The sequence below is a fragment of the Chiloscyllium punctatum genome, chromosome 22 (genome assembly GCF_047496795.1).
Source record: "Chiloscyllium punctatum isolate Juve2018m chromosome 22, sChiPun1.3, whole genome shotgun sequence".
Lineage (NCBI taxonomy): Eukaryota > Metazoa > Chordata > Chondrichthyes > Orectolobiformes > Hemiscylliidae > Chiloscyllium > Chiloscyllium punctatum.
This window is the reverse complement of record NC_092760.1, coordinates 36,951,701-36,975,261: the sequence shown is the minus strand read 5'-3', so window position 1 is coordinate 36,975,261 and position 23,561 is coordinate 36,951,701. Positions and strand designations below refer to the sequence as shown.

Sequence of the window (23,561 nt, the reverse complement as noted above, 5' to 3'; positions counted from 1 at the left end):
AGTTCAAATTTATTTTTTGAGGGTTAGTGATATCTTAAGGATTAGGCGGAGCTTTCCATCACAACTCCCATATTCAGAATTTCATTGCTCTTGGTTTGTGTCCCTCTATCTTTAATCCATTAATGCATGAGGGGGAAGAAAATATGCTTCTAATATTAAGTCTTCCTTAGGCTTGCTAATTTTAACCTTGTATATTCTTATTCAATACTTTAATTACTCTGCTCTTAGCTTTGTTATCTACACGTCTCAAACTGTTATGAGCTGCCATTGCTGGATAAGGCAATGTAAAGCTAGGAATGTCAAAAAGGGGCTCCCACACGACTGAGCAATTACATGGGGTTTTAGTGGCCAAATAGGATATTGGTTAGGCTGCTTTTGGAATACTACATTAAATTCTGGTCTCCCTGCTGTAGGAAAGATGTTGGTAAACTTGAAAGGGTTCAGATAAGATGTGCAAGGATACAGGGTTGGAGGGTTTGAACTATTCAGTTGCTTGGGCTATTTTTCTTGGAGTGTAGGAGGCTGAGGGGTGACCTATGGAGGTTTATAAAATCATGAGTGGTATGGATAGGGTAAATAGGCAAAGACTTTTCCCCAGGGTAGGGGAGTCCAAAACTAGAATACATAGGTTTAAGGTGAGAGGGGAAAGATTTAAAAAGGAGCTGAGGGCAACCTTTACATGCAGAGGGTGGTGTGTGTGTGGAATGAACTACCAGAGGAAGAGGTGGGTATAGTGCCATTACAATATTTGAAAGACATTTGGATGGGTAAATGAGTTAGAAAGGTTTGGAGAGATATGGGCCAAATGCGATTAGATTAATTTAAGATATCTAGTTGGCATGACAAGTTGGACCGAAGGGTCTGTTTCCATGCAGTGTATCTCTATAAACTCTAATTATGCATCTAGTCTCTATGATGCTGCTGTGTGAGGCATCTTCCCTGTTGCTTCATAAAAACGGATGTTTCTCAGTGATGCTTCAGATTTGAATTCAGACCCCTGCATCCATCACAAGAACAGAATCAAACTGGAATAATGAAACCTAAAGCAGCAGTATGTTTGGTGCTTTTTCTGTCAGTGCTCACCAGAAGCAGACACCTTATCAATATATTTTGCGAGAAAATTCAGATAAGCTCCATTTTGTGGTTTTCCTTGCACATGCCCTATGTTTTATATCACTATTGATGTCAGTATTAAGAATATTCGAATCTCAGTCAAGAATAAGTACTGTGCACCCAGTAAAAAGGGAACTGATAATGCCATGACCCTTTTAAATATTCACCAGCCAGTTGGACTTCAATAAAGAGATGGGTTACTTTAAGGACCCTCTAGCTGAACTGCCAGAACTGGAATTTAGTGATATTAATTACTCACTAAATAAAGCTCTTGATAAGTGTAAGATCTGACTAAAATATTTCATCTTTCCTTTTGTTGATTTTCATCTAACAGCAGCTTAACCAAGAATTCAGAATGGTTGATAGTGATAGTGATGTGATTGAACTTGGCCAAGATTCAGTTCAAATCAACACTGGGAAGTGCCCAAGTGCCCAGTAAAAGTATCTGCTTTCTCCTTGTTAGGTATTTAATTAAACAGAGGGCGAATGTTGCAGCTGTGAACAGTGAAGGGGAACTGCCAATTGACATTGCTCAGGGTGAAGCTATGGAGAAACTGCTGAAAGACGTCATAAAGAAGCAAGGTAAGGGCTCTGACTAAGCAGTTAATTCTGGAATGAAAAATATTTGCCTCACAAGTAAAGAATCTACTGCAATTTGGAATCACACATTCCTAATTGGACAGCAGAAGTTTCTTTAAATTGGTGCTGTGAAGAAACAATCTTGAGTCCTTCAGCATAATTGGACCGAAGATTGCAGTAGCGTTAGAATGAGAAATTCAAATAATTGGGATCATTTAGAAGTAACGGGTTGATAGTGAGGGGGATAACTGATCTTGCCAGGATATTGATTTCAAAAATGGAAAATTAGTAGCCACCTTTCTTTCCTGCTGATCTGCTGCCATTATTATATTTATTTATTTATTCCATTTTCTCCTCTTCCCTCTTAACAGCACTGATCCTTGCTGAGATGTGGTTACATGATGGCAAGTGTCCTTCAGTAACTTGACCAAATGGCTATCCTCCATTTGGGTATAAGCCTCAAGTGAGTGTTCTTGAGATTTCAGTTGTGACAGAACATCAGACTTTTATTAAGTTCTTGCCCAACTTGCAGTTAAATAGGCTTTCTCCTCCCAGGCAAGGTTATTGAGTCCTTGGTAGCATCCCTGTGTCTAATGTAGCTGAGATCAATAACTCAACACAAGGTCAGGATTGAAACCAGAACTACCTTTGGTCTATATGATTCAGCTAATAATTGTGTTTTGCCAGCCGAGGTCTTGAGCGAGCAGTCAGCTGGTATTAGTCCAAACCATCACTACTGTTGGATTCTGTAGTTTTAAGGCTACACCTTTAACTCTGTGATAGCCCTCACCTGAATACATTAATAATTCACTCAATGTCATCTGTAAGTCCAGTTCTGGGTAAGTTAACCCACAATTCCTCTGTGCTGATAGTGACTAATGCTTCTGATTGAGGGGGCAGCTATATACAAAGGGAGTGAAAGAAATATATGCTTGAATTGAATTAAATCTTCAGTCTATTGTTCTGTACTCTGTCAGAGTGCTTTGTATGCAGTGAGCCACTGTAAAATTCAGTCAGATGTTTTGGTGGCTGTCAGAGAGACTTGAGAATATCAAACTGTTTAACTTCTGATGATTCCAAATTTTATTTCAACTCTAAGTGTCTCAGCTCAGGAATGATTTTCAATGTGTGAATGTCTTCTGTATTACTGCTACTTTACAACTAATGCCTACTATTCAGACTTAGTTATTTCCTGGTAAATTCCTGTCGATAACTTGGTGGTCTTGCTACTTATTATTTCCTGAGGATTTTGTGGAATTCCTGATTGTCCCTCTTAACGATTTGTTCATTCACAATCCTGTTAGCAATTATGAAAGGCTATAACTTTTTTCTCAGTAGGAAGTAGGTTAGGAGACCTAAGTATGGAGTGTCACTTTGCCAAGCAGGTTACCATTATTTTTCCAGCTCACAACTGTCAGAATGCCGAGCTAGGTCATTTGGGCCATTGCGTCTGCTCTGGCTCTCAGGAGCCCTTCTCCTTGTAACCCTGCATATGTTTCCTTCTTAGATAACAATCTAATTGCATTTCGAGTGCTTCAATTAAACCTGCCTCTGCCACACTTTCAGGCCCAAACTGTTGACGCTATATATACTTGGAGTAAACTATTAATTTCAGACATTCCACAATATATGGTCCAGGCGAGTTGTAAACTAATCTAATGTTGAGAAGTAAGGGTCAGTGTCATCTTTGCATCTGAATGGATGCGACCAACAGTTGGTTCCATAAATAGAATTATCTGGTCCGTCATTCATGCTCAGTTCCTGATAGCCAGTGTATATGTTCCACCCATATCATGGATGGAAGAGTAGATTTGTACCCCTTGAGAGTGATTCATCTTCCAATGATAATAAGCATTTTGCAACCCATTATGATTGCAGGCATTATGCCAGTTACACTGCTCTGACCAGATTTCTGGGCTACTTTCAAGGAAAGATCACACTCCCTCATGTTGAAGTTGAATGTTCCATTCACTTACTTAAGTGAAAGGAAAGTCCTGTGAATGCTGGAAATCTGAAACAAGCACAGTGAATTCTGAAGAAATTCAGCAGCTTTGTGGAGAGAGAAAAACAAACTGTCTCCGCAGGTGCTGCCAGACCTGCTGAGTTTCTCCATTTTCTGTATTTGTTTTGTGTTAACTTACCGGTAGATTCAGAACAATCACATTTGCCCAAGTATCCAGATCTGAATTCTTTCTTCTTTCAGTATGGAGTCCATGGTGAAAGTCTGTGCCATTGTCAATTCTTTATCAGGCACATGAGAACGGTCCATGACTGGATAATGAGGCACAAAGGCACTGATTATTCATGATGGCAATGTGTCCAATTTTAAACCTTGACAGTGATCATTCATCAAACTCTGTGTGGGAAATATTTCCAGTTGCTATTGTTGAATCCTGGCTTTGTGTGAGCATGTGGTGGTCTTTTTGCATGAATAAACCTTATATTGCTGAATACTTATGATGGAGAGTCCACCACTTGCCAATGACTTCCACGATAATGTAGAACCACGGTGAAACATTTGGTCTTGTACAAGCTTCCTTCTCAGGATTGGTATATGCCTGTGCGGATGAATTGCATGGCACTCTTTGAGCCTAAGCAGAACTTCAAATATCAGTGTTATTCTTTTTGGTAAAGCTACTTTGAGCTTGCTATGTAAGAATCATTGAAAACAAAGAAATCATTGGTGTTGAACATGTGTATCTCCACTGAGCAGATACTAAAATGGATAATTTGTCTTTGAACATTCAGTTAACCAATCCTATTACAAAGCTACCCACTGCATCATTGAGCACAGAGCAGGGAGAGATGATCCTTATGTGTCCAACTCAGAAAGCCAGACAGTAAAGGAGTGTTGGAGTCTAGTTTTTAGTTGCAAAATTTTATTTTCAAGCATTTTCTAAACAACCTGTTCAACAATATTATCACACATCTCTGGAGCAATCTAGGATTTGGACATGGGCCTCTTAATTGTCACGATCAGTGTGCCCCACAATCCCTTCACCGAGATGTATACACATAAATCCCCAATTGATACCCATCAGCTGGAGATAACTTGAATTTAGTTGATATGCGGTTGACACCCTGACTGACTGATATTCATTATTCTCACCTTCTTCCCAATTACCACCAAATACAGTGCATTATTAATAGTGCATGATAGTGAATGAGGCTGGGACCCAATTTTATATAGAAAGGAAGGAGTCCCTGTTTCGACAACACATTCGTCTATCCTCTCATGAAAAAAGACTGAGATTTATTGGCATCACCTCATTGTGGATGCACAATCCAACGCAGTGTTACAAATGTAGGCAGGCTATTTGCATAATATATCCAGAAAAAAAACTGCTTGATACAATTATATCATTCGGTATTTTTGCCTTTTTTATTCTGTTTTGTTTCAAGATCTCAGTTTCTCCCAGAGTCCTGAACTAGAACAATATTTTTTTGGCTGGATATTGAACACCTCTGGTTAAATGCAGAAAATGAAGCATCAAACACGTCCACTGGCTCCCAATCTGCATCAGTAGCATTTAGTCAGCTGATTGACTGGAATGTTTTTTCAGTTTGCTCGCAGTTATTGATGAGTTCGTCTTCAAAATTATTGGAAGGAAAAGCTAGAAGACAGTATCAAAAAGCTTTTTTTGGGAAATGTTTACATTGTGTTTAAAAATCGTGCAGAGAGGCTGCATGAACCACAAGCCTGCACATTCCAGTGAGCGAATAAAAAGAATGGGATGTTCTCATCACAAACCTTTTGTAACTGTAAACTTCAGAGTTGAGACAGATCGCAATTCCTGTGTTCACAAGCTTGTTTCTTAAAAAAAATGTTTGAACTTCTGAAAGAGAGTTTTTGTCCTCCAGGTTGTGTTCACAGTTAGAAAATATAATCTTTCTTGTTCCTGTCACCTGGGAAGAAAGATTAATGGTTAGGAAATGTAAACATTCTGACACCTGAGACACAGAGCGAGAGTGCATGAAAGGGCATAAGGCAAATGATGACTTTCATTATCTGACGTTGAGTTCTTTCATTGTACAGAAAGGCTGCTGAATCTGAAAGCCGCTGTTGTGTGACAGAGGAATGGAAGTTAAGGCCAAACTGGAATAATGGAATGGCAAAGATTTAAGGGTTGAGTACTTCAAAGGGATGTAGCAATAGAAGTGAGCAGTGGTCACGATTGAGCTGAGAAAATGATGGTTAAAAGACGGATGGTGTAATAAGATAATAAGACCACAAGAAATAGGAATAAACATTCGGCTCATTCCAGCTTGCTCTGCCATCCAGTAGGATCCTCACTCTACTTTCCTTCCCTTTCCTTGCAACTCTTGATTCCCCACTGATTCAGAATCTATCTCAGCCTTAAATATCCATAAGGACTCTGTCTCCAGAGCTCTTTGTAGCAAGGAATTCCAATGACGGTCAACGCTCAGAAGAAATTTTTCCTCCCTTCAGACTTAAATTGGACCTCTTTGTTTTGAAACTATGCCCTCTGGTCCTAGACTCTCCCATGACGGGGATACATCCTCTCAGCATTTGGCCTGTGAGCCCCTTAAGAATCCCATAAGTTTAAATGACATCTCATCTCATTCTTCTAATTCCCAATGTGGTCTCAATAGCACTTTGTACAGTCGCAGTAAGACTTTGCTACTCTTATACCCCAACCCCCTTGGAATAAGAACCAATATTCCACTAGCCTTCCTGATTATCCTTTGTGCCTGTTGGAGGTATTTGTGCATGACACTCAGAAAGCTACAAGTCCCTTTGTCCTTCTTTCTACAATTTTTCTCCATTTAAATAATACTCTGCTCTTCTGTTCTCCATTCCAAAGTGAACAACTTTACATTTTCAAACATATTATACTCCATTTTCCAATTTTTTGCCTAATAACCTATTAGTATCTCTCTGTAAAATATCGGTGTCACTCACAATCTGCCTTTCTACCTATTTTAGTGTAAACTGCAAATTAGCCTCTCGTACATTCACTTTGTTCCTCCAAGTTGTTAATTTATTTTGTAAGCAGTCACAAACCCAGCACTGATCTCTGGAACCCCACTGGTCACCAACCTGTAAAAGAAGCACTTATTCTAACTCGCTGTTTCCTGCCCGTGAGCTAATTCTCTATCTATGCCAATGTAGTACCTTCAGCATCTTGTCGAACGTCTTCTGGATGTCCAAACAAAACATGTCTACACCTTCCCCTCTATCTATTCTAGTTGAGAATTCCTCGAAATAATTAGCCATGCTGATTCTGCTTGATTAGATTATGGTCTTCCAAATGTTCTGCATGCTACCCCAGCAAGTTGTAAAAGTGTCCCCAGCCTTCCACTCATTTTCAATCTACTTCATTCTAGTTGATAAATATGTTGTGTGATTCCTTTTCAGAACTTGAACTTCAGTCATAAGTGTGTGTCAGTACTCCTTTCGTGATTGCAGATGTTGGAAATCAGCAACAAAAACAGAAGTTGCTGGAAAAGCTCAGCAGGTCCGGCAGCATCTGTGAGAGAAATCAGAGTTGATATCTCAGGTCCAGTGACTCTTGCTCAGAACTGCAAGCCTGAGCTACCATTAGTTCTGAGGAAAGGTCACTGGACTTGAAACATTAACTCTGATTTCTCTCCACAGATGTTGCCAAATCTGCTGAGCATTTTTTGTTAGCAATTACTGCTTTTCTTTAGATAATGGGTTGACCAGAACTGCAAATATTGCAGTGTGACCCAACTGCTGTGTTTAGAGAAATTCAACGTTACTTTGCTGTTTTATATTTGATTGACTCTTGTATAAAGCCCAGAATATTATTTGTTTTGTTATATCAGTGTCACCATCTCCAGTCCTGGAATGGAGAAGAAAAACAAATAAGCTTCTTGGCTCAGCAGTAGCTGACTCAGCTCAGATACTAATATAGAAGTGTTTGTGTGTGTGTGTAGGACCATGGTAGGCATGAAAGACTTCAGAACCATAAGAATTGTGGGAGGCAGACAGGGAAGCAGCCATCAAAACCTGGCTGGACACCACATTACCCAAGCAAATCCTCAGCAGAAAAAGTTGGCTAGGGTCATTGATGGCTGCTGCTGCTTCAACTGAGAGTCCAATCCCACCAGTCACTTCCGAAACTTAGGACAGGTAAAAATAAAACATACGCGCAGAGTGAAATGTAGATAGGACTGAGAAACAAAATAAAAAGTCAGAGAGAAGCAAATGACCCAGGAACAGAAGAGATGAAATAATGTAAGGAGCAGTGAAGAATAATGGAAACAGATGAGAGAAAAGGAACAAAATTTGACGTGTCATATGCAGTGCCATCCAAAATCTTTAATGGCTAGGAGAGTTAATATTGTAAGAATGGGAAACCGCTTTTGCACTTAGTGGCCCTAACACACACATTCCACTCCCATCCTCACCCACAGACTGACTGGCTTATTTTTATATAGTGCCTTTCACAACCTCCCCGTACCTCTGAGTCCAACAGCCACTGAAGTAATAATGAATTGTGTTCACTGTTTTTGTTGAGGAAATGTACAGAATGTTTCCACAACAAATCAATGAATTAATAACCAATTAGTTGGTTTTAATCTGAGCTAAATTTTAGATCTTATCTGGGAGGCTTGAGGGAGAACAACTAAATGTACCACCCCTTTCAGCCTTAAGAAGGCAGAAGGATCTTTGAGTTAATTTCCCTTACATAATACAACACCTCAGACAGCACAACACTCCTTCAAAACTGCACTGGATTGTCAACCTAACTCTTGTGCTATAATTTCACAACTTTCCTTTTAGAAATGAGATACTCTCATTGAGGTACAACTGCATTGATATACTACAGCTTTAGCTTTGATGCATCATTCCCAACAGTTGAAAAGGAATGTATGCCATTTCCACTTTTTTTTATTTGTCCTTTTCTATACATTTTTGAGTAAAATTTCAAACATCTTTGGTGTGCTGCATGGGAAACTGGTGTGATCATGTGGTTCAGTTGACCCGACTTTCTAATGCATTGTGAAGGGCATGGTCGGAGATCACTCCTTCAACTGTCAGTCCAATCCCACCCATCACTTTGGAGATGTAGGACAGATAAAAAGAAAACATAAGCATAGAGAAAAATGTAGATCAGGGCTGAGAAACAAAATAAAAAGTCAGAGAGAAGCAAATGAAACAGGGACAGAAGAGGTGAAATAATGTAAGGAGCAGCAGGGGCAATTGATGTGTTGTAAGTCAGCTCAAAACATCATAAGATCTCTGCCAATCAGCTCTTTGAGGCAGACCACATGTGGAAATTATTGTTGTGCAATGCTTTCGGAAGTTTGAAAGGAATTCTCTTCCTGGCTGCTGTGAATGAGTGGCAATCCAAATAGCAACAACAACTGGGAAGAATGGAAGGCAATATTGGAGTGAACAGAACAAAAGTTGTTAAACTGGCAGCACACACCACAAAACTGGTTGGCATACAGAATAAAATGCATTTGCAGATACACTGATGAGATGCCAAGTCTGGTATTGACAGTGACGTGTTTTGTGTTTCTTGACTTTAGGGATTGATGTGGAGGTAGCCAGGAGGGAGGAAGAGCAGCGAATGGTCCAGGATGCCAGGCAATGGCTAAATCGAGGGAAAATAGAGGATATTCGACATCCAAAAACTGGAGCCAGTGCCCTTCATGTCGCTGCAGCCAAAGGCTATTTAGAGGTTATAAAGTGAGTGTATCATGATTACACAGAAGACATTGAATTCCTCGTGTTAGTGAACAGATTTTCACTGACTGCCTGTTTACCCTGTTTTACAAACGTGTTTCTGTTAAAATGATATAAGGTCTTTAATATTTGGAGTTTTGTTGACTTTTTGTATAAGATAATTTTCCTGCTTCATGCCATTAGGAACAGATTTTACTTGATCCAAAATCAGCAATGTCAGGCTTTGCTATTGGTGATTCCTCAGGCTTATGTGGCTCAAAGTATGTGTCAAATTAATACTTTATGGAATCTTCAAGCCAAATAATACCTAGGTAACAACAGAATGTTTGTGGGTGCAGGTTTTTAGTTGAGACTGTAAAGCAGTTGTGAGAGCTCATCACTTCAATGTTAAATGTAATATCTCCAGAATAGCCTAGGTGAGTGAGATAAAAGAGTGCCAAAGTAAAGAGATAATCTGTGATATTTAGATCCTAATGCAGTAATCCCTCAGTCAGAGGCATTTTCCTGAGATCTCTGGGGATGGATTGTCCTTTGCAGTATTATTCGAAATCAGAAAATGAAAATGGAATGGGTGGATGACCTCCAGCTGTAACCTTGAGTTGGATTTTTCTTGGCACTGATAATAATGTGTGTCTCTTGGGAGCTGGCCTGTGAAATGTAGGTTCCAATCTAGCCCACACTGACAGCATAGCAGTCTGCCCACTCATTGCTAAACAGATCCTGAGAATTTCAGTCTTCACTGACCTTCTGATGGATACAAAGCTTGGAACTGCTCGTGCTAATTGGTATTCCACACTCAGTCTCACTCACAAAATAAGGACGGTTGATGATCTGGTTAATATACATCATTGGGACCTGTTTGCATTGTCTGTCATGGACCTGGCTGGGGAATACTTGATGTGGCATCGAATGTAAAACGAGGAAGAGTGCTGATAGGAAGTCCAAATTTACCAAAATGTTTCAAAAACGAAATTCATTATATCTTGTAATTCTTCATTATTCACTCTCTCCTTGGCAGGACACGGTGATGTTTCTGCTCAGAAAGTTCACTGAACAGGATCATGTTGCCATAGTCCCAGAGGGCTGCACTCACATTAGCGAGAGACCACCAGTGGTAGTTTAACATGAGGGTCACCACGCCTCGGGCAAGGGGTGAGGTTGAGAAAGTGGAACCTCCGTAGTAACCTCAGCTGGTGTGGGAATCGAATCTACTGTCAAGCTAGTTACAAACCAGCTGTCCGGTCCGCTGAGCTAGCTGACTCACAAAATATAAAGGATACATGTCTGAAGAAAGCAATGGGCTCTGCAAAAAAAGTGCTTTCTCCTGTGCTAGCCTTTCCTGAACAAAGTTTTTTTTTATAACACGTTTTTGTGGTTGCAGGTTGTTAATCCAGGCTGGCTTCGATGTGAACAGCCTAGACAATGACGGTTGGACTCCATTGCATGCAGCATCACACTGGGGCAAAGAGGAGGTGTGCAAACTGCTAGTGGAGAACCTGTGCAACATGCAGGCCATCAATAAAGTGGTGAGTCTGGTATTATTTAATGATGGGTTTGGCATTCCTGCACTAATGCTGCTGAGTTTTTGGTAAGAGTGGGCCTCAGATATTGAGGCTTAAGTTATTGTCTCAGGCTCTTCTCTGTGCAGTTGATTGACATGCCCCTGATATGGTGTCAATACTTTTGCAAATTAGGAAGATCCTGGATTTCATCTAAATCTACCTTGACGCTACACCTAAACTATTTCAGATAACTTAACGGCCTCTAGGATAGAGAAAGCTGGGTTCCCATTCTTGCTCCTCAACCAGTCACTCTTGGACACATCAGGAGAAAGATTTAAAAACATGAGGGACTGGTGATGCAAGTACAGTTACACTGTTTAAAAGACATTTGGATAGGTTTATGAATAGGAAAGGTTTGGAGGAATATGTGCCAGACTCAGGCAGGTAGGACTAGTTTAGTTGAGAACATGGTTGGCATGGACTCATTGGACCGAAGATCTGGTTTTATGCTGTCTGATTCTAATAGGCACACTGCATGTTAACCTAGTTCCATCCTGTTGTGAGGCTCAATAATTCTTTAACATTCTGTGTTTCTGAGTGTATCTCGAATTATAACAACTCAACTAACTTCAGATCGAATTCAGAGTGGGTTCTTTTTCTGAGGGCATAAAATTACAAGTTGGAACACCATCCAGGAGACAAAGTGGCAAATGTGGCTGCCTTGCATTCGTGGATACACCACTGGCATAAATGATTTGATGTGAACATGCAAGGTATAGTGGTGTAGTGGACAGCAGCGAATATTACCTCAGAGTATAATGGGACCCTTGATCAGATGGGCCAATGGACTGGCAAATGGAATTTAGTTTAGATAAATGTGAAGTTCTGCATTTTGGAAAGGCAAATCAGGGTAGGAATTATATACTTAATGGTAAGGTCCCAGGGAGTGTTGCTGAACAAAAACATTGGAGTGCAGGTTCATAGATCCTTGAAAGTGGAGTCATAGGTAGATAGGATAGCGAAGAAGGCATTTGGTATGCTTGTCTTTATTGTTCAGTGTGTTGAGTATAGAAGTTGTAGCTGTGTAGGGCGTTGGTTAGGCCACTTTTGGAATACAGCATTCAATTCTGGTCTCCATGCTGTAGAAAAGATGTTGTTAAACTTGAAAGGGTTTAGCAAAGATTTACAATGATGTTGCCAGGGTTGGAGAGTTTGAGCACTAGAGAGAGGCTGAATAGGCTGGGGCTTTTTTCCCTAAAGCATTGGAAGCTGAAGGGTGACCTTACAGAAGTGTGTGTATGGAATAAGCTGCCAGAGGAAGTGGTGGAGGCTGGTACAATTACAACATTTAAAAGGCATCTGGATGGGTATATGAATAGGAAGAGTTTAGAGGGATATGAGCGAAGTGCTGGCAAATGGGACTAGATTAATTTAGGATATCTAGTTGGCATGTACAAGTTAGACCAAAGGGTCTGTTTCTGAGCTGTTCATCTCTGACTCTATAACACTTTACCTTTCCAGACTTGTGACCATTTTTATCTTATTGATTGTAACAGTGTTAATGTTAATTCAGTTCCCTTACAGAGTGTCTGAGAAGTGTTTCACTGTCTCTTGCCATGGATGATCAAATGAGTCATGCACTATATTTCACTTCTTTGCAATTCATTAAACATTAACTCCAGATTGCACTTTTTATTGGATGTAGGTTTGCTCGCTGAGCTTGAAGGTTCATTTCCAGGTGTTTTGTCACCCTATTAGGTAATATCTTCAGTGGGCCTCAGGTGAAGCACTGCTGAAAATTCACATTTTCTATTTATATGTTTGGGTTTGTTTGGGTTGGTGATGTCATTTCCTGTGTTATTTCCTGTGGTGAAGTCACTTCCTGCTCCTTTTCTCAAGGAGTTGGTAGATGGGGTCTAACTCGATGTATTTGTTGATAGAGTTCCGGTTGGAATGCCATGTTTCTAGGAATTCTCCACAAAAAGGCATGACCCTCTCTCACTAGTCTCCTTACATACGGATGAGGAAGGACACCACTTCAGCTGGGACAACACATCCATTCTAGGACAAGCCAAACAAAGACACACACGAGAATTCCTAGGAGCATGGCATTCCAACCAGAACTCTATCAACAAACACATCGAGTTAGACCCCATCTACCACCCCCAAGAAAAGAAACAGGAAGTGACTTCACCACAGAAAATAACATCACTACAGGAAATGACATCACCAACCCAAAGAAACCCAAACATATAAATAGAAATCAGGAATTTTCAGCAGTGCCTGAGACTCACTGAAGATGTTACCTTGTAGGGCGCCGAAACATCTCGAAATTTACCTTCAAGCTCAGGGAGCAAACCTACATCCAAAACCTCAATCTGAGCTACAACTCTTCTCAAAACTAACTGCACTTTTTATCATTGTGTCAATGGAGCATTTAATGGCATGTGGTGATGGATCTTTTTTTGTGCAGTCTTCTTTTTGCCCTATAAGCTGCTGAACGTGTGAGCAGACTACAACATGGTGAGGTGACAGGGCACTTGGGACTTGGTGAACGATGGGGCCAACATTATCACCTTAACCAGTAGACTTAAGAACGAACAAAGAAAAAGGGATGTGAATTGAAATCAAATAAGGTGCAGGAAAAGAAGCAGAGAAGATAGATTTGTGCAGGGCAGGTCATGTCTTACTAATTTGAATTTTTCGAGGAGGTGACAAAGGTGATGAGGGTAAAACAGTGGATATTGTCAACATGGATTTTAGTAAGGCTTTCAACAAGGCCCCTCATGGTAGGCTCATCCTGAAGATTAAGATGCATGGGACCCATAGTGACTTGGCTGCATGGATTTAGAATTGGCTTGCCCACAGAAGGTAGACGATCGTTTTAGAAGGGTGTTTTTCAGGCTGAAGGTCCATGACTAGTTGTGTTCTGCAGGGTTCCATACTGGGACCTCTGCTGTTTGAGATTTATATAAATGACTTGGATGAAAATGTGAATGGGTGAGAAAGTTTGCAGATAGTACAAAGATCAATGGAGTTGTGAATTGTCGAGAAGAGTTTCAAAGGATACAGTGGGTTATAGATCAGTTGCAGACATGGGTGGAGAAATGTAGATGGAGTTTAATCTGGGGTAGGTGTGAGTGCTGCAGTTTTGAGAGATCAAATTTTCAGGAAAAGTACAACGTTAATAGCAGGATCCTGGGTTTCAAGTCCATAGCTCCATGAAAGTAGCCTCACCGGTAGATTGGCTGTTAAAGAATGCATTTGGCATGCTTGCTTTATTGGTCAGAGTATTGAGTATAGGCGTTGGGAGGTCGTGTTGCACCTGTATAGCACATTGGTTAGGCCACTGTTGGAATATTGCATGCAATTCTGGTCTCCTTCCTATCGGAAAGATGTTGTGAAAGGGTTCAGAAAAGATTTACAAGGATGGTGCCAGGGGTGGAAGATTTGAGCTATATGGAGAGGATGAATAGGCTAGGGCTGTTTTCTCTGGAGTTTCAGAGACTGAGGGGTGACCTTATAGAGGCTTATAAAATCATGACGGGCATGGATAGGATAAATAAACTTTTCCCTGGGGTGGGGGAGTACAGAACTAGAGGGCATAGGTTTCGGGTGAGGGGGAAAGATATGAGACCTAAGGGGCAACTTTTTCACTCAGACGGTGGTATGTACATGGAATGAGCTGCCAGAAGAAGTGGTGGAGGTTAGTACAATTGCAATATTTAAAAGACGTTTGGATGGGTATATGAATAGGAAGGGTTTGGAGGGATATGGGCCAGGTGCTGGCAGGTGGGACTAGATTGGGTTGGGATATCTGGTTGGCATGGACAGGTTGGACCGAAGTCATGACTGAAGAAGGGCTTATGCCCGAAACGTCGATTCTCCTGTTCCTTGGATGCTGCCTGACCTGCTGCGCTTTTCCAGCAACACATTTTCAGCTCTGATCTCCAGCATCTGCAGTCCTCACTTTCTCCTCTATGACTGGAAGAGTCAGGATATCTTAATGTAGCTTTATAAGACTTTGGTTAGGCCACACTTAAAAGTATTGCATTCAATTCTGGTCGCCATATTACAGGAAGGATGTGTAAGTTTTGGAGAGGTGCAGAAGAGATTAACCAGGATGCTGCCTGGATTAGAGGGTATGAGCTATAAAGAGAAGCTCGTAAAACTCTGGCTGTTTTCTCTGGAGTGGTAGAGGCTGACAGGAGACTTGATAGAAGTCTATAAATTTTGAGATGCATAAATCCAGTTGACGGTCAGAATCTTCTCCCTAGAGTTAAAATTGAGAGGAGAAAAGTTCAAAGGAATTGTAAGGGGCAAGTATTTTACACAAAGAATGGTAAGGAGTTTGGAATGTGCTGCCAGGCATGGTGGTGGAGGCAGATACGGTAGGGGCGTTTAAGAGACTTTTTAGGTAAGAAGATGAATATACAGTGACTGGAGGGATATGGACCAAGGGCAGAGAGAAGGGGTTAGATTAATTTGGCATCCTGTTCAGCACAACATCGTGGACACTGGACTCTCTCTGGATTTAAATGGGAGAAGTGTTGAATAAACATTTGTGTCCTCCTTGAAGTCAACTCCACAAACATTCAGGTAAAACTCATGAAAAACCAAATTCACTGAACTGGACTTTATGTCTAGTAAGCTGAAAATCATCATGTCCTGTTTCTTCTTCAATTAAATAGCCAGTGTTCCAGGGGAGGTCAATGGAGTGTTTTAAAGACCGTCTTGGCCTCTCTTTGAAGCGTGGTAACGATATCTATTTATAATGGTCAGAACAGTGACAAGCTGGCCATCTATGCATTACACTTTGAATCACGTTTAATTGGAAGCACACTAGCTTTTGGAGCGATGCTCCTTCATCAGGTGAATCACCTGTTGAAGGAACGTCGCTCCGAAAGCTAGTGTGCTTCCAATTAAACCTGTTGGACTATAACCTGGTGTTGTGTGATTTTTAACTATGTACACCCCAGTCCAACACCAGCACCTCCAAATCATGACTTTGAATCACAGTATCCTAACGAGTGAAGAAGGAAAGAAAGGGAAGCAGATTCTGTACATTAGATCCCACTATCTGATGGAATCTCCTGCCCCAAGCACCCTAAGATCTCTGGTTTACAGCATGGAATGCCAGGGCAGAAACTCACAGCCATGAATAGACATCATCCTCAAATCAAGGGACAGGCACCATCACCAATGCAGCCTGACAGGATCTGATGCCTAAGTGTATTTTGTGATGTTACATGGCAGTACTGTGGCTCAGTGGTTTGCACTGCTGCCTCACAGTGCCAAGGACCCAAGTTCGATTCCAGCCTCAGGCGACTGTCTATGTGGAATTTGCACATTCTCCCCGTGTCTGCGTGAGTTTCCACCCACAATCCAGATATGTGGAGGTTAGGTGAATTGGCCAGGCTGAATTGCCCATAGTATTTAGGGATGTCAATAAAATTCCAGGATTTTAAACCCAGCGATACTGAAGGAAGGGAGATTATATTTCCAAGTCAGGATGATGAGTGGCTTGGAGGGGAATTTGCAGGTGGTGTTCATCCCATGTATCAGCTGCCCATGTCCTTCTAGATGGAAGTGGTTGTGGGTATCTGCACTCATTTTAAATTTAGCTTGATGTAGATTCCCAACTTTAATCGCTTCATGTCAAGACTTTAACGTTGGGAATTCTCTCTCTAGCTTCTTCTTTTCTTCATTTGTTGTTTTGCGTAAACACTGTTGTTTTGCTTCCCCCCACTGCTCCCCCTCTGATATTGATCCTGCCTTCCTATATCTCCTCATGTCGCAAATTTTGTGTTGTATTGTTCTTATAAAAAGGATTGCACCTTTTACAGTGTTAAAATGTTTCATCAACAACCAATGGTTGTTGTTTATCTCTGTGTGCTCTCTGATCCAAAAACACTAATGAGATTCATCAGTGATTTTCCACCTTACGGTTTGTATCCTGCAATGTACAAACATCCTCATGGTTGTTTACTTGCCAAAGGTCTCACTACACCAACATAGTGAATTGTGTTAGTGTTTTGAGCTTTTGCTCTGCACTTGACTTTGTACTCCATATTGTTGTACATGCACCGTGCTTTGCATTGTTGAATATTGCATAATATTAATGTTGCTCTTGATTATCATGATGTTATGTATTGGGCTAAATTGCACTATTCATCTCTATTTCAGGGTTGATCTACATTGAATATTCAGTTTTGCAGTGTGTTCCTTTTTATTGGCTTTATTGGATTTCATTTCTCAAAGCTTATTTTCTCTGTTTTGCAATACATTTGAAATATTGTCTACTTCAGTGTAATATTCAGCCATTTGTTCAGTTGTGAGTTTAAGAGACTATGCTGCTTTGTTACACTGAACTTTGTATTTTTTTACTGCATGCTATTTAGTGCTCTGTTGTTCCAAACTGTTGATGCTGCTTCATAGTGCACCATGTTCCTCTGTTTTCTACTGTGCAGCTTTCTTTGAGTTTGTTTCTGTAAATTGGTATTTTATATTACATTAGATTTCTGTACTGTACCATATTGCTGTGCTTTCCTTTGGATTACTCAAATGTTCTATCAGTTTGAGTTTGCACGAGCAGCTTCACTCTATAGAAATACTATATTTCTTTTTGGGTGAATAAACTGTAGGGAATTGATGAAGCTGAATCCAGTCTCCTTATGAGGAACCATAAACAATGTATTTATATAGACTGGTTACTACCTTGGATGACTCCACTCTTGGGCTAATATAAATACAATGATTTTACATGGGCACATCACACATTAAGACAGATGTCATCAACTGTTTCACAATGGAACCTAGTTGCAATTTAATGCTGATGCGAATGCTGCCTATCAGGAGGTTAGACACTGGTAAAAGAGTTACAAAAGCAGTAAGTAGTCAATAACTGGAAAGCTAGAGCTAAACCTGAAACCGGCTGCAGGGCTACAGATGCTGTCTGATCTCTGTTTCCTGAGAACTGAGCCTGACTATATTATTTCTAAAACTGTCTGGAAGACTGACATACTTCAATTCGAGAAAGACAATTTCCTGTAGATAAAACTGAGTGAAAGCTTCTTAAAAAGTGTAGTTGAAATGCTTGTTGAGTGGATACTTGACCTTTCCAATGCTTAATGGGTCAAGCAATGGAGGGCTTGGAGTTCAAATTAAGGTGGTAATAATTTGACAATGATAGGCATTGTACTCATTTGCTTGCGTTATATAGATGGGTTGGGGGAGGGGGGAGCGGGGAAGGTTACATGTTTGTTTTACTGTATCAAAAGTTAAGTGGAGACTAGCAATTGTTTACTATCAGAAGATTGACAGATTTTTCCTGAATCTCAGGGTCAAACAGCATTTGATGTTGCAGATGAAAACCTCTTGGAGATGTTGGAGGAGCTTCAGAAGAAACAAGCCGTTGTAAGTATCTGACAGATTGACGTACTGCCAGCCATTTCAGGCCATCCTGCTCACATACAGTAGGGACTAGTCTTAGGGTAGATTTCATGACAAGGCTAAAAAGGCAGCTAACATCCCTTTAACTGTTGATCTAGTTTGGCTGGGAGCCAAGAGGGTATCATCATCATGGTCCCTATTTGATGAACTGCTTCCAACCACTGCCAGAAATCTATATTTAGTAGACAAAAACGTTTACTAGAATCACAAATGGCATCATAGGAAATCTCATTTCAAGGAATATCTTTACCTGAAAACAACTTTGGAAAAGTCCATGTACCCTCAGCGTAGTTCTGAAACCTGCAAGGAATTACTTTAAAATCATACATTTGTATAGTAGCCCAACATTAAGCAGATTGTCGTTGAATATGAAGTTTCACATTTAGTTCACACCGATTAAAGGGATTTTACAATGTCTTTTGGGTTGGTCTTTTAATTGTTCATTTCTATTGAGAGGTCCTCTTCAATCTTGTTCAATTCCTCATTTATACTCATTCACTTGATTGTGATAGGTTTGTCATCTCTCCTGTCAAATTAAGACATTAGTTGTCAAGTGTGGAAAGCAGAAACTTTCAATGTTACTTCTGTATCAAGATTTTTTTACCTTATCAATTTTAAGATTGTACAGTTTAGTAACTTTTATATTATGGACTATATTTGACTTTAGTTAGACACTCTCTCAGCATGATAGTCAGGCACATTCGGTATTATATCATCTGTACCTCTCACCTGAGTCAGACATTTGTGCATTTAAGTCTTCTCCAGAGATTTAAACACAATCCAACCTGACACTTGGATGCAGTACTAACAGAGTACTGCACTGTCTGAGGTGCTGCTCTTTAGATGACATGAAAACTGTACCTGTTGTATGGGGAGTTATCAAAGATCTGTGGCAATATTTGAAGGACAGCAGGGGGGTCGGGCTGATATTTGTGCCTCAATCAGTGCTAAAGCTGGATAATCTCATTGTTATCTTGTTTTTCTTTGTGGGACATTATTGTGTACAGACCAGTGGTATATTTCCAACACTACAAAGCCTATATTTCAAAAATATTTCATTAGTTGTAAAGAGCTTTTGGACAATTTGAAGTAACGAAAAGGGCTGTATGAATGAATGCAGTCATCTTTCTTTTGTTCAGCTTATTTGGCTCAACATCATTGATGTTTCCTCTTTGTTGAAAGTTGATAGTACATACACTCAGATAAATACCGTCATGGAAAGTAGCACAGGATAGGATTTGCCAAGTGAATTGTAAGACTGAATTGATGATCCAGTGTTATAATTCTAGAAACACCAGTGGCAAAAGATGGATCAAGACATAAGGTTGATTTTTTTTTACTGATAAACCTGAAGCTATACTTCTGATAAAACTCAGAAAACTGTTGATGTGAAAGAGAGGACTGTTTGTTGGTTAGGTTACTGAATAATGCATTGAGAAAATGGCAAATGCATTGCATCGGTCCACTTTGAAGAAGTTCCATTGATAATCCAAGTTCATTCACTTCCTCCTGACAGGAAGAACACTGCATTTGACTAGATCAGAATTATACTTGCCAGCTGACATTGACAGAATTCTGGCAATTGAAAGCATACTCAATGCAATGTAGTTTGTTAACCAGGCACTGGGAAGTGCAATGTCACAGGCAGATCTTTCCAGCCTTCACAATGAGGAAATCACCTATGGCTTAGTGTCACCTCTTGGTTTGCATGAGAAGATGGCAAGTGATAGGGAGTGTAATGCACCATGTTAATGTTAGATTGGAGCTGTGAATGTTGTCTCCCTCATTCCACTGGAGGGACCTGTTCCTGATGATCAGACATGTGGTTGCATGCAAGCTAAGTCATCTTGTAGCTTTAGCTGCTCAAGAACAAAGGCCCAGCCAAATATAAAGTAGTTGAAAGGGAGGATATTTAGAGTACACAGAAAGTGGAGTATAACCCAACCTATAAAAAGAAATTTTGAAGGATTGGGCGGATAATGGAGATTCTGCCATTAATCTTCAAATATCTGGATGATAACGCACAGATCCAAATCTCGCATTAAAATAATTAACACTATTCTTTCTTGCCTACATCCTGGTTTCCCTACTGCTCTCTCAATATGTCAATAAGTGTTTAGTGTTGCACAAGATACTGATAGCAGTTATTTGGTACGGGGGCATCATGTCTTGATTATCGGCTGAAGAACTGTAACTCTAGCCTCAGCGCACTAAGGTGGTATAAAACCTAAGTGCCTATCCTGCAACAGAATTTACCTGCTGTAACCTGCAATCAACCAGAGTCCTCTATTTGGGAGGCAGTGATTTATAATATATGAGAGAGTAATGCCCCTTTAGCTACAGGTATTGGTGGGTGTGACCACAGGCCCTTCAATTTGATTTAAGAAAAATAGGAGCAACACCGGTTGTATGTTTTCTCCCTCCAATCCTCTTCTTCAACAGCACCAGAAAACAGATTTTTTTTCATCACCTATACCAGTATCCATTAAAAAGAAGAGAGATTGTGATTCCAAAATGTTGGGAAGACTCAGGTCCATCCTGGGCATGAGAAACTGAGATTTGTCTAAATGGTTTGGCAGTGGAAAAGAAGCCTCAAGGCCAAGTGCTCTTTAGCATTATCAGGAGATCTCAGGAGATCAATTAATGTGGCACTGCTTCATTCACTTCCATGTTCCTCCATGACCCTTCATTCTTTATTTTAATGCAAACATGTCCAACTTGCATAGGTTTTTCTTAGACGCAGTAATTGTTGGGGTTTATCATTGTTTTCTTAGTGACCAATTGTAGTGATTTTATTTATGGTTCAGATTAGATTCTGACACCCTAATTTTGAGTTTGGTGATCAATATTCTTTGATTCCAGATTGTGCAAATGAAGGCTGTTGTGTTGGACCTTTTGAGGCCTTCTTAAATCCATGTCCTTTGTGTGGCTATTCTGCTGAGTTAGGAATGCAGAAGCATATGAATTAAGTTGCATATTATATTCTCTTGACTCTGCAAAACTACAGATGAAAATGGAGAAGGAGAAACAAGCCAAGATGGATGCCTCCCTGATTGAATTGTCGAATGCCTCACAGCAACTTCCGACCAGGACCAGGAGGTTAGTTCATGCTCAATCTGTATTTATGATTCGACAGCATGTAGACTCACTGTTTACTGAGTGGTGTGCCATTACTCACCATAACACCACTGGAGTTTTTTTTTAAAACTGTGGGCACAATATTCACTGATGAAAGATCTGAGCTAATGCTTATAAACACTCATGTACCCCCCCCCCCCCCCACCCCACCTTTCTCTCGTCACCTTCCCCTCTTCTCTCCTTCTTCTGAAAGTGGAAGTATCAATTCAATTAATAACCAGTGTTAAAAACAGAAGAGGCCATTTTGTGGAACAAAATTTTAAACTCTGACTGGTTGTCAGAGAGGAATGTCCAAATATGCTAAAGCTCTGTGTGATCAGATCCTGAATGAAATCACATCAAATAGAGGTGATGTTTAACAACTTTGACCTAAGGGGCAGGGAAAATAATTTAGACCTGCTGATGATGTTGGATTTTAAGCTATAGAAAAGTGCAGATATCATGATGGTCACAGATATTGAATGCTCACAGGCTGTTTCTGTACTTGTAAGCAGTTGTGCTATTGTTTTACAGCATTCTAATACTTCTATTCTAATTACTTCCAGACATTTTAAAATAACTTTTATTTGATTGAGATTTTAAAGTTGATTTGTAGTTTTCTAGGGGGTGCTTAAGACCACTTCCATAACTAATTACTGAGGTACAACAGCAAGGGAGGTATTGAAACAAATGAAGTAAGGACACACACTTGCACTTGCACAATCTCACTCGCCTATGGGTCATTGTCTTAATTTAATTTGAACATATAGTTAACCATCTTTCCTGTCCGCATCTTGAAGTGGACCTGAAAGATTATCATCTCAGGCCCTTTTCATTTACTATATAATAACCAGTTATACAGCAGCAATGTCAGTAGCCTGGGAGGATATGTTTCCATCTTGCCTCTCGGTTCATAAGTGGCTTGTATTATTGCTTAAGGGTAGGGATGGGGAGAGTTTGCAAAGCAAAGAAAATAAAGGGGTAAAATTGCACTTTACAGAAAATTGTGGTTCACCTATCGATTATCAATGTTTTTTCTCTGATCTGTACAAATGGAACCTAGTTTCCTGTGATCTCTGTAAAAGGTGCTGCAAGAGTGAGGAGCTGAAGATGTACTGGGAATCTTGTGTGTGAATGTCTTGCTGTTCTAATATCTGGAGTACAGTGCAGCCCTCTTTCATTTGAGTTTGTACAATTTTTTTTAATGAATAGAAAGCAGTTCATTGCTGCAATACTAAAAATGCACAGAAACTGAAATGCTGCAGTTCTCCTTTCCTTTCACAAGATAATACTTTAACTGCAGTATTTTAAAAAGTGTGCTAATAACCTCCAGTGGTCGCTTCAAGTACTGCATCAATCTTTCAGTCCCAGCTCTGTGTGAAAGCAGACCTTGTGCCAACAAATCCATGCTCAGATAGATCATGTACAGTCAGCTGTCTCAGTGAATGTTTAATATTGGGTCCGAAGGTTGTGTGTTCAAACCCCACTCTAGGACTTGAATGCTTAATCTCTGCTGACACCAAAGTGCGTTATTGAGGAAGTCCTGCATTGTATGAATTATTGTCCATCCTGATAGTATTTTAAATAGAGTTCCTTTCTGTTAATCACACTAATGCTTAGCCAAATTTTCTTCATTTAATTTCACGGTGATTAATTGCATATGATGCTCATGGAGAAAATTTGAGAACCAAATGTGCAAACCCCTTTCCTTTGACCATATTCTCTTCACAAGTACTTGAACATCTAAAAGAAATATTTTGCCCATTATTTCCATCTTGCACTGTCAGAAGCTTGCCAAAACACCCGAATGGCCTTCCCAATGCTTTTGTCTGCTACTACAAATGACGTGTGAGATCTCTATGCAATTGTTCCCATTACATTCTATGTCCTTTGATCCTCAATCCTGTTTGTCAAGCTCTTTTAGTAATAACCTCTCCTCAACTATTTATTTTCTTAACTAACTGAGCTATTGGAAGGAAACTTTTCTATTCTTTGCTATGAATATTTACTGAAACAACATTAACTCTCATAGCTGGGAGTCAATTCTACATCTCCATAACTCTCTGATGAAAAGGAAGAGCCCTTCTAGTCTAGAAATATGCTTATCCTTGCTTAAT

The 23,561-nt window shown here is 40.1% G+C and overlaps 1 protein-coding gene and 1 long non-coding RNA gene across 7 annotated transcripts in view; one reads left to right on the top strand and one right to left on the bottom strand.

Annotated features, from left to right (window-relative positions):
* Positions 1-23,561, top strand: part of LOC140493511 (protein phosphatase 1 regulatory subunit 12A-like) — a 160,487-nt gene that overhangs the window by 58,631 nt on the left and 78,295 nt on the right. For all 5 annotated transcript variants that reach the window (XM_072592017.1, XM_072592018.1, XM_072592019.1 and 2 more), the window contains exons 3-7: positions 1,577-1,695; positions 9,217-9,376; positions 10,755-10,899; positions 18,217-18,291; positions 21,335-21,426. In XM_072592017.1, the coding sequence (XP_072448118.1) occupies positions 1,577-1,695; positions 9,217-9,376; positions 10,755-10,899; positions 18,217-18,291; positions 21,335-21,426 (591 nt within the window). The remainder of the gene's footprint in view (positions 1-1,576; positions 1,696-9,216; positions 9,377-10,754; positions 10,900-18,216; positions 18,292-21,334; positions 21,427-23,561) is intronic.
* LOC140493513 (uncharacterized) overlaps positions 14,557-23,561 on the bottom strand; it is a 151,581-nt gene continuing 142,576 nt past the window's right edge. The window contains exons 3-4 of one of the 2 annotated variants that reach the window (XR_011963700.1): positions 18,578-18,853; positions 14,557-15,148 (exon numbers count right to left, since the gene is read on the bottom strand). This is a non-coding gene — a long non-coding RNA (uncharacterized lncRNA). Of the gene's footprint in view, positions 15,149-18,282; positions 18,854-23,561 lie in introns of those variants that run through there. The other variant, XR_011963699.1, reaches the window with a different exon arrangement.